The sequence below is a fragment of the Heliconius melpomene genome, chromosome 9 (genome assembly GCF_056956725.1).
Source record: "Heliconius melpomene rosina isolate 202511_hmr_F chromosome 9, ASM5695672v1, whole genome shotgun sequence".
NCBI classification, from domain to species: domain Eukaryota; kingdom Metazoa; phylum Arthropoda; class Insecta; order Lepidoptera; family Nymphalidae; genus Heliconius; species Heliconius melpomene.
Genome location: NC_140397.1, coordinates 4,145,435 through 4,157,250, shown reverse-complemented (window position 1 = coordinate 4,157,250; position 11,816 = coordinate 4,145,435). Strand labels below are relative to the sequence as shown.

The 11,816-nt window shown below is 34.3% G+C and overlaps 2 protein-coding genes across 2 annotated transcripts; one reads left to right on the top strand and one right to left on the bottom strand.

Annotated features, from left to right (window-relative positions):
- Positions 1–3,021: 3,021 nt before the first annotated feature.
- On the bottom strand, positions 3,022–4,995 carry Pex3 (peroxisomal biogenesis factor 3). The gene is made up of 2 exons (XM_085189769.1): positions 4,791–4,995; positions 3,022–4,576 (listed from the first exon to the last, which is right to left on the bottom strand). Exon 2 carries the CDS (start codon positions 4,352–4,354, stop codon positions 3,242–3,244), a length of 1,113 nt encoding a protein of 370 aa, XP_085045895.1. The 5' UTR covers positions 4,355–4,576; positions 4,791–4,995; the 3' UTR covers positions 3,022–3,241.
- A 595-nt stretch (positions 4,996–5,590) lies between these two features.
- LOC146536248 (proteasome assembly chaperone 2) lies at positions 5,591–6,506 on the top strand. Its single transcript, XM_085190413.1, has one exon. The coding sequence runs from the start codon at positions 5,711–5,713 to the stop codon at positions 6,452–6,454; it is 744 nt and encodes a 247-aa protein (XP_085046539.1). The 5' UTR covers positions 5,591–5,710; the 3' UTR covers positions 6,455–6,506.
- Positions 6,507–11,816: the final 5,310 nt, after the last annotated feature.

Sequence of the window (11,816 nt, the reverse complement as noted above, 5' to 3'; positions counted from 1 at the left end):
ATTATAATTTATATTGGTAATTGTTAACATACTACGTTACGTTATATTCTTTATCGTGCACTTACTACTAAAAATAAAATGCAAATGCGAAAGAGCAAGCTTTATCGCCAGTAGGTACAGTAGCAGACATTTAAATATTTTGAATATTCCAAAATATAAAAATAGAATAAGTGCGTTGGACTCGCCCATCAATGGTTCCGTACCAGATTTTATGATTGTAGATAAAATTTAATTTATTCTGTGGTCCAAGAGATTATAGGCCTTGAAATTTGATCTTAATTGTTTTGTAAGCCTTTCGTCATCTAATTTAGGGATATTTCGTTTATCAGCGAATAGCACTGGTCTTACTTATCAGGAATGGGATTAGGATGCTTGGGATGAAAGTACCAGCCATTATCCATCTGCCGCCATTAATAAAAAATAAAAACCGCCGCCATATATTCATAGAAAGTCAAGTATTTTCTCCTGTCACACATCTACAGTGGGTAAAAAAAGTATTTGCACACCTTAATTTTATGGAGTTACATCTACAAAAAAACAGAATGATTTTAGTTAATTATTGTATTTAATAGCTTATTCTATATATTTTTAGAATTGGTTAATAAAATTTCTTAGAAAATAGAAATGAAAAAATGAGACGGTATAAACACATATTTTAAAATCAAATAATAATAAATATTTGCACACCATACGTGTTGTACGTATTTCGTAAAAAAAATCAATAATAAATGAAAGAAAAGACACTTAATATTTTGTGTGCATTCCATTAGCATCAATGATGGCTTGCAATCTCCCTGGCATCGATTTCAATAATTTGGACGTTGTTTAAATCGAGATTTTAGCCCATTTCTCCACCAAAGCACGCTTCACATATTTTTTATTTAATAATGTCATTTTCCTCACATTTTAATCCAGCAGATGCCATAAATTTTCAATTGGGTTGATGTCTGGCGTTTGTGGCGGAGTTTTCAGCATTCTACGGGCATTATACAACACCCATTCCTTATTTATTTCATAGCTGTATACTTAGGATCGTTGTCCTACTGAAAGTAGTTTGTCTCACATACTTACGCCAAATTTGAATGCGCTGCAAGATAAAATATCGCGCTACACTTAACTTACGTAATCTACAGCTTTCATTATTCCTTCGATAAAAGCAAAGTTTCATACACCATTTGCTGTCATGCAGCCTCAAACCATCACAACCACCGCCGTGTTTGACTGTACTATGCACATGTTTCGCCTGCAGTTCAGTATTTGGCTTGGACCACACAAATCTTTGTCTGTCCGATCCAAAAAGATAAAATTTGCTTCCATCAGAAAAAAATAAAATTATTGCAAAATTCTAAACGCATATTTACGTATTCTTTCGCGAAAGTTAGTCTTTTTGCTATATTGGCCTCACTTATGAAAGAATTTTTCCTCGCTGCTCTGCTGAGAAGACCACCATTATCCAGTACGTTTCTTACAGTTTGGGCACAGACAACCTTACCTGAACTTGACGCGATGTCATTTGCTAAGCTTTGAACACTTGTAAATGGTTTATTTTGTACAGATTTTAAAATTTGTCGCCTTTCTCTCGTACTGAGCTTCTTCGGAAGAACGGACCTTTCCTTATTTTCAACACTATCCATTTCTTCTCGGTTTTTTATAATTTACTACACAGTCGAGTAATTTAACTTTAAATTTGACCCGATTTGGCGATAACTTCAACCTTCATTACGGAGTAAAATAATTTCTTCACGCGTCGATAACGACAGTTCAAATTCTTTCGGCATGTTGGCTTCCAAGATTTTTTCTGAACACTAAATAAAGCTCTCCATAGTAGGATACGTTTCCCGATGTTCACATGTATACAAGCGATGTTCATATTTTACCTAAAGTGACAAAATGTCGCGGGAATAACATTGTATCAAGAGAATGGTTGGTGTGCAAATACTTTTTTTTTTTTTAACTAGCCTGCACCATCCCATTGTTGGGCAAAGGCCTCTCTCCACTTCTTCCATTCTGGTCTATTTTTCGCTATTGAGTACCAATCAGGTTTGTAATGGTCCAGCTCGTCCCGCCATCTCCGTTTTGGTCTGCCAATTCTCCTTTTAGAGCTTGGGATCCACCTGGTAGAAGATTTCGCCCAAGACTCTTCAGGCAAGCGGCAGACGTGTCCGGCCCAGTCCCATTTCAGCATAGCGGCTTTCATGCCCACGTCAGCGATTTTTGTGCGAGAGCGCAGTTGGGTGTTTCGGATTTTATCCATTAATTTGACACCTAAGATACTGCGCTCCATCGCACGTTGGCAAACCTTGAGGGCGGACTTCTGTGAGTTTGTCAAAGACCAAGTCTGGGCACCATAGGTGAGTACTGGAAGGATGCACATGTCCATTAGTCGTCTTTTATGTCGCAGAGGAAGATCTCCTTTCATAAGGTCACCCATAGACCAATAGCTCCTCCAGGCATTTTGTATTCGTCTTTCGACTTCTTTGTCTTGTCGGCACTGAAAGGACACTATTTGACCCAGGTAGATATATTCTTGGACATACTGCATCTCTTCTGAACCTACGGTCACCTTTTGCTGTATGCTGTTGGTCATCAGCTTGGTCTTTGCCATATTCTTTTTAGTCCAACCTCAAGGCTGGCTTTGCTTAGGTCTTTAAGCATAGTTTGCATCTCTGACGCGGATGACGAGAACAAGACGATATCATCAGCAAATACTTATTTGACTTTAAGAAAAGGTCTTTTTACCATCTCATTTTTTTACTTCTAATTTCTAAGAATTTTTAATAATCGATTCCAAATATATATAGATTAAGCTATTAAATACAATAATTAATTGAAATCATTCTGTTTTTGTAGGTGTAAATTTAAAAAAAATTGGTGTGCAAATACTTTTTTTACCCACTGTATATCATAGTGTAATATATAATAAACCTATTTGTAAAAATATACTAAATTTCATAAAGCCATTTACAACATGGCAAAAAAAGGTGCCTATAATAAACTTAGGATAAGACAAAAATCTTTAAATACATATTTTAACCACTTTTATTATAAGCCCCAAATGTGTCCCCCATTCACAATAAAAACCATCCCACAATTTAAATTATTTCCATATGAAATACAGTCTTAAACAATTTATTGTTATGTCCAATATGAAGTCCAAAGTAACATAACAAATGTATGGTTTCAAATTATACACAAAGTCTTTTTTTTATAACTATTCATTATTTTACTACTAATTTAACATCTATAAATTGCTAAATACTTCATAGATGTTTGCACCTAGTACCTTAAGCTTTTCATTCAGAGTGAGTTGTTGAGTTAATAGATCTGGAATGTTGGTATTGCCCTTGCAAGTATTTTTTGTTATAAGTTCATTCACAACTGGCAGTAACTTGACAAAATGTATTTCCACCTTGTTTACATCAACAAAGTCATTTCCCAATTTTAAAGCACCATTTGTTACAATATGGTCCTCTAAGACTTCCAAATGATTTTTCTTTGTTGGAACCCATTTTGCTGCAAATAAATTAGCAATTTCATCCACAATTGAGGAGAAGCTCCTGCTGACTGTAGACATAGCTACTGAAGTTACTTCATCACTTTCTAATATATCCATTGTTTCTTTTACAATAGTTTCAAATCTAGCCTCATTTATTTCTGTATGATCAACCAAATAGTGTACCATTTTCTTTACTGGATCTCCATCACTTGTATCTGTGCATAAAATTGTTTGTATAGACCAAAATATTTGTTCAACTTCTTGCAAAGTAATTTTCTTCTTTAATGATATAGGCTCTACTACTCTTTTTACAGCTTTTTCTATTTGCTTTACTAAGTCTTCAACTCCAGATCCTACAAAATGGTGGCACAAGGATAAATATTTTGCTTGCAATTCACTGTCAATGAGTGGTTCCTCCTCATGCACAGAATCCCTATATAGGTATCCTCCAATAACATTCAATTGCACTCTCAAAGTGACATTAAGTATAGAGAGTGCATATACTAAGACACAAAGCCTAGTAAAAATAATAATTTTCATCTGTTCCCATAAAACAAGTTTACTGTCAGGATTATTCTGTAGTTTTTGTATGATTTTTTCTGTATCAAGAATACCTAAAATTCCTTCTGAAACAATTTTAGATAGCGATAGTATTGTTTGATTGCAAGTTCTCTCAGTACTTTCAAAGTGTTGTTTTTTACGAGTCATTTCAAAGAACTTTTTGGCTTCTTTTTCTTGCCATTCTCTAAGTCTTTTCTGAGCGTAGCTCATAAGGAAATATAGAGAACCAAATAATGCACCAGTTACTAAGAATTTCTTCTTATGGCGTGTAAGGAAATTTTTAATACTTGATAGCATTTTTATTTTTTGTTAATTAATTTTTTTTTATTATTGGAATCCAAGAGGTGTCTCAGATCGGTATTTAGTTGTACTCATTAGTCTTTTTGTTATAAAAGTTGTTGCATCAATAAACCTTTCAACACAGTTCATAATGCATACTTCCGTTTTTGAGTCTAAACGGATGGATGGTCTTCCCATGCAAGAATCCCAACAGGTGTCCGTTAATCCGTGAACAAGAACCTGAAATAATTTTAACCAAAATGTTAAGTGGTGGAATATATAAATAAAGTAATATCAAAGTAAGGGCAAAGGTCAGTGTAAACAATTAAATAAAAGTATAAAATAAAACATAGAATAAGAAATAAATTAACCTCCTGTAACTGTATCAAAGGAGGAAAATCCTTAATTGTGGTTGAATAAAATATGTAATCATATTTTTATCATTGTTGTTTACCTGAAATCGTTGCTTTTGAGTTTCTGTACGAATGAAATCTTCTATCTGTGGATCAACACTTTGTTTCTCATTCATAATCAGTTGAACGCTATAATTTCTTGATTTCCGAATTTACTTAAAAATAATTGATTGAAATAATAATTAATGTATTAAACGCCACCGCAATTGACTGGAACCGGAAAGAAAGAAACGTCAGTGTCATTCAGTTTATTATTTGTCATTTAATAATAGAGTATTTATTTGATTGCAAAATTTTAAAATATCTGTAGTGATAGTAGTTAAATTATAAAGTAAATAAAAACTATGGTCAATAGAAATACTTTAAGATTTTAAATTAGGTTTTTTTCTCTGGCATATTGAAGCAATAGCAACTGTAACATTTTCTATTCACCCCATATAATGAATCTATTGACCCAACTTACGGTCTAAATAGAGATGATTTATATTTTTGCACCTTATAATACGTAACGAGTATAATAACACATTTTTTTAGCTTCATGTTGTATTGACATAGCAAGGAAGACAGAGGGGATCTTGTGTCTTCTAATAGGACACTTCGTTTTTCATTTTCCAGTAAATCCCAGAGGCTGTATGTTGAGTGATAGATCTCAACACCGCGCTGTGTCTCCACACAAGAGCGGAGAAATTTAAATATCTGGCACGCTTGGAATGCCATAAAAAAAATAACAGAACAGAACAAAACAGAAATTAAAATATTAAATAATAAATTTCTTGTTCTTGTAATTTCTTTTAACTCAATTCAAAATTGTAAATTTTACTCGACTACTGGCAAACTATGAATTGTTATGTCAAATATCAAAATAATAATGTCATTCAAATAAACCATGACTGTAAATATTTGAAATTTATTTTGTATACAAAGTTATCATTAAAGTATCTGGTATAAATTTATTTACAAAATGGATACAGGTTGTATATGGAAATTCAAGGATGAAAGTTCTTTTAATGATTATACATTATTAATTCCAAGTGTCGCTGTGGGCAATGTCGGACAATTGGCATGTGATTTGCTTATTTCTTCTTTAAATATGTTAAACGTAGGGTCTGTGTACAGCCCAGCACAAATTCCAGTTATAGGATATGATCCCTATAATTTGAAATCATCTAACCTTTCGATGTCTTGTGAAATATATAAGTGTGAAGCCAAGAAAATATGTGTCTTGCAAATTAGATCACCGTTAGTATTTAAATATGCTAAAACTTTTCTAGGAGAAGTTGTATCAACGTTTATTGAGAAGAAAATCAAGGACATCATTATTTTAACCAGTAGTTTTGCTCATGAAAAAAAGCACATTCTGAGTTCCCCTTTTCGTTATATGACAAATGAAGAAAATGTTTATGTGAATAACATAAAGGCTGCAAATTTAGTGAAACATGACAGTGATAATGGTGAAGTACAAATTTTTGGAGGAGGTTTTGCTTCTTTATTATATAAAATTTCTGTAGAGAAGAATCTTCCTTGTTTAATATTATATAAGTATTGTTCAGAAGGAGACAATATACCCGATGCATATGATATGGTAAAATGCCTAACAAATATCATCCCTATTTTTAAAGATGAAGAGGATTTACTTACACAGTTAAAACAACCTGTTTCTTGGACTTTATTGTTTGGCCGGCCACCACCACAAGACATTTATTAGCTCATAAATAAATGGTATATATGACATAAATAAATATATACTTTTATAATTATTAAGTGTTTTTATTCCATAAACTCAGTTCTTAGTTTATATACTATAATTATATACTATATATAATGTTACCCAGGATTTTACATCCTCATTGCTAGTGGCTCTTTGTTTATATATTTTAGGCTGAAAAACAGTGTAAACAAAGAGAACCTAGTGCCAAAAAACTCTACCAGAGCAAGGAAATTTAAAACAAAAACCTTTAATCTGGATCAAACCGTCATGCTTATGTTCACAGCCTATGCTGTCTCAGTCGCATGTACCACAATTGTCTCTAAAACCTCACCATTTTATGAGGAAGCTAAATAGGAGAGTTATGACTATATTATTATATGTAAAGACATGATAAATGTGAAAGTTTGTGAGGAATGTTTGTTCCACTTTCAAGAAAAAACAACTACAAATTTAGAGGAAACATTTCAGTATTATAGCTCTTACATCCAAATAATACACAGGCTATGATTTATGTACAGATTTTGGATAGTTTTTAATATAACTATAAGCTTAAAGAAGCATAGCGCGGCGTTGAATTCTGCCACTCAACACGCAATGCCTCCAGGGTTTTGATTTTAGGGTTCCGTAGCTTAAAATTTAAAAACGCAATCCTATAGGATCCGTCTATCCCTATATAGTCCGCCTATCAAGACCATGTTTCTCATATTGCGAGTCATCAAGCTTAATTTATATCAAATACCTATACAGTTTTGTAGTTAGAACAGAAAAAAAATTAAGAAAAATTCCAATTCACAATTTGTAGAAGGTAAATTTCTTATAAAATGAATGCATAAGTACACCGACAAATTTAAGTTTGTCTTATAAGTTGTAGGTACCTACTACGTCACGCTGACCGAAGTGTAAATGTAGTCATGAAATTAATAGGGCAAGTCTATTTCATCAAAATAATTTTGGGCTGCCCTGAATAACCATTTTTTTTTCTTTCTGAATAAAAACATTTTTAACACGCTTTTATTAGGTCGAGCTGTCACCATCTATGTAGGTAAGTACCTAATAAAATCTAACAATCTGAATTATACGCACTTCTAATTGTTATATCAGCATGAAACTTGGAAATTATATATAAGTAAGTAGATTAAACGACAATACACTGTTATGGTGCTATCGAATGGTCTGATGAAGGAATTGGAAGACAGCTGATGAAACTACCTACTATAGTACCTCTTATTAATGTATTCTGTTCAAAAGCGAGTATTTAGTTTTTTCAAATATTAATTATTATTAATAGTTACATCATTTGCGTAAATCGTAGATAAAATCGAAAATATAAATATCTTTATGATTGCAGTTTCATAATAACTCCCATAGAAAACTCAAATACTACAATCTGTGACTCAGCTGGTTGAGATAAGTGGCATCATTATTTATGTGGAAGCGTAAAATGTGTTAGCGCTTTACTCCTAGCTGCGAAGCTTCAACGAGGGCGACGCAAGTGTTATAAATTGCCTGTTATCGTCGAAGCAATAACTCTTTTATGGCGTCATAAAAATCGTTTTCTATTGGATAAAGAGATTTCTATGAACGGACGCGAGTTTCGTGACTAGGCAAATGTTTTTAGATTAATATTCGTTTGAAGATATTTTCATATCTATCGAGGGAAAAAGTACTGCTGACTTTGTCATTATACAGGGTGAGTCATATTGAACTTTCCGGTTTTGGAAGGACGTTGCACGAAGAAGGGAAGGAGTAGAAGGGTGGGGATGGTGTCATTAGACGCGCCATGACATGCAGTTTTAGTGTGAGCAATGGCTTGGTCGGGACAACATCGTGCGTTCGTAGTTGAAGAGTTTATTAAAAATGGCGGCTCCGTGATCACAACACAGCGTGCGTTCCGTTTACATTTTGCTATTGGTCGACGTGATCCCATTCCCACTGGACCAACAATCAGAAATTGGGTATCAAATTTTAGAGCAACATCATCAGCATTAAAAACAAGACCACAAGGCCGAATTAGGACGTCAACGTCAGCGGAAAACGTGGATAGAGTGCGGGCTTCAATTCAACAATCCCCTCGGCGTTCTGTTCGGAAACATGTCGCTTCACTAGGATTATCTTTCAGTAGTGTCCGCAGAATACTGCATAGAGACCTTAAATTTCACCCATACAAGATTCAGGTAGTGCAAGAATTAACAGTTAGAGACTTAGACACACGAACAAATTTATGCCGCGACATTCAGCAGATCCCCCGCACTGCTGTTTTGATCTTCAGTGATGAGGCACATTTTCACCTCGCCGGAACTGTCAACAAACAGAATTTTCGATACTGGGCTGAGAATAACCCACGAAACCTACACGAACGACCACTTCACAGCCCTCGAGTGACAGTGTGGTGCGCTATTGCAGAGTTTGGTGTGTGGGGTCCCTATTTTTTTGAAGAAGATGGTCAAGTCGTCACAGTTACCTCTGCTCGGTATTGCGACATGCTTGAAACTTTTCTGAAACCGAAATTGGAGGAATTAACGCAGAATCATGACAACGATAACATCTGGTTCCAACAAGATGGTGCTACAGCCCATACATCCAGGCGTTCAATGGAAATCCTGCGACAAATGTTTCCCGGTCATCTCATTTCTTTGCGAGGTGACGTTGGGTGGCCGCCGAGATCACCTGATTTAACCCCCTGCGATTTCTTTCTCTGGGGTTACCTGAAGGAAAAGGCGTACACGCATCGTCCCCGAACCATCGATGAACTGAAGGCTGCAATCACGGAAGAAATCAATGCTATTCCGCTGAATATGACTCGACGAGTAATGGACAACTTCCGGGAAAGGCTTCAGCAGTGTGTGGTCAATGGAGGTAGACATTTACAGGATATCATTTTTAAAACCAACTAAATTAAAACTGCATGTTATGTGCTTTCAAACAATAAAATAATTTTTACTGCATGTCGCTTTGTTTTTAATACACACCTTATTGAAATCGGAAAGTTCAATATGACTCACCCTGTACATTTAGATTACACTTAAGGATACAAAAGTAAAGTTCATCATCATCATCATCATCATCAGCCTGTCCTCGTCCACTGCTGGACCTACGCCTCTCCAATGGCGCGCCACTGAACTTCTTCAGCTCTTCGCATCCAGCCGTTGCCTGCCACTTTGCGAACATCGTCACCCCATCTAGCTGGAGGACGTCCTACATTACGCTTGCCGAGGCGTGATCTCCACTCTAGAACGCGCTTACACCAACGGTCATCGGTTCTGTGGCAAATGTGACCAGCCCATTGCCACTTCAGCCACTTCATTCAAAGTAAAGTTAGAGATGTAGTATAGGTAGGTACACTAAAAATAGAAATGTTGGCAAAATTGATTTATGAACATTTTACCTAAGATTTTCCATAGTTATTGTAATAAAAACTTTTGTTTTACAATATTTTGTTTTACATTTTTATTAATAAAACACATGAAAAATGTATATCTATATTTAATCTAAATCGTAAATCTTATATCTATATTTAATTAGCAGTATCATCTCTAAGGTGTGTCGCAAAAAATAGAAAGGGTTGTACCTACAGCTCTCATTAAATATTCATTGCTTTGCAAAGAAAGACTTATTACGAGAGACACGAACACTCTAGAATGATAAAAAAATCTATTCAAGTTTCATCGCTTAAAAATATAGTACATATGTATTTAATTGAATTTCTTTAGCACTAGGTATATTATTATAGAAAAGCTATAAAGATAAAAATATTTAAAATTGTCTCAGGTTGTCGTACCTAATTATTTGAATTTGATGGATTTCTATTATTAAGACGAAACATCTATGTCTAGAAATAACTGACATCTGGCCTATTCGCACGTTTTTATCGATTGTATTGGTAGAAATGTACGACTTACGAAGCTAAATATACTTAGGTACTTACTTACCTTAAAATAATTGTAGTAATTTGTTTAGTGTACTGAATTACCTTACGGTACTACGTCATTGTAGTAAAACATACTAAAAAGGAAAACTCAATTTTACAAAATCAATTTATAAATTTATTAAATAATAAATAACGTGTTTAGCGGCGTTGAGTTCCCCCCACGCAATGTCTTCAGAATTCGGCGAAAAGTGGGGGAGTGGCTCACGAGGTTCCCTCTGCCTACCCTGCTGAGTGCGGGATACAGCGTGAAGCTGATTTTGATTTTGATTTTTAAAATAACTTGTTATACCTATATTTATTTATTAAATTAATTATATAAAATATATTTCGGCAGACATGTCAATATATTATGAGCTAAAAAGGCCCATTCATATCCCCACAACCGATTATTGCTTTCCCGATAACAAATGTTGATGACGGAGAGTGACGGAGCGAGCTCATTTCGGTTTGAGAAGTAGGATCGATGAAAGCTTTATCCTGGTACCACATGTGGTGATTTATACGACATATGTATACACGCTTTTTACTTTTTCCTAAGCTATCTATATTCACCCATAACAGAATAGGCAGAGAGAACCTAGGAACGTAGAGTTAAGACACTTCGTTTCCCCCCTTCCCCCGGAATCTGAAGGCATTTCGTCTTCAGAGACGGAACTCAACACCGCGTTTTGCCTCATTACAGAGCGAAAAAAATGAAAATAGTGAATATTTTAATTTCCTCGAGTGGGCCACAACGAGCCCCATATAGTATTTAAGTAATTTCCAGCAAGAAAACAATTTGGCTGTACTATCCACATTGTTTGTAAAAGTCTGGTCGGCGACGTGAATTTGTTTTGCCGCTTCGAAAGTTGTCTGCAAACGAAGCACGAACAAAGGTTCCCAGCTATTTCAAGAGTCGACTTTGTATTACGTAGTCTAAGAGTCTAAGTAATTAGTGGAGTTATAGTGGAATTAGGTAAGATTGGTTGTATTGGTGTGTCTTAGCGAGTAATGGCATTAGGCTTTACGCAACTGTTTCTTATTAAACTGAACTGTGATTACTAATTTATTATCTTTTAAATTTACATCGACGTCTACGTTGTATTTGGTCTGAGTTATATTTAATATCTAGAGGATCGAATTAGATATTTTAATCGTGAATTTTGAACACGAACATAACTGGATAATAATTTATTTTTTATAAAATCTATATGGTATTAAGATTTTACTAAACTATTAGGTTATATTTTTAAACATAATTTTGCTATAGAGAACTTTTAAATATTTTTCTTTTCATTTTTCCGTCAATAATTATGTTTATTACACTGTTTATACATACATTAATATACCTATAGCACAAAAGTTTTTAAATACTTAGAATAAGCAGAATTAAATAATTAAAGGACATCACGTTTAAAAATAAGGGAAATCTTTGAAATTAATTTACATAGC

Bases quoted from the DNA above. Each gene is read 5' to 3' on its own strand.
- Pex3 (XM_085189769.1), bottom strand. From the start codon at position 4,354: ATGCTATCAAGTATTAAAAATTTCCTTACACGCCATAAGAAGAAATTC.
- LOC146536248 (XM_085190413.1), top strand. From the start codon at position 5,711: ATGGATACAGGTTGTATATGGAAATTCAAGGATGAAAGTTCTTTTAAT.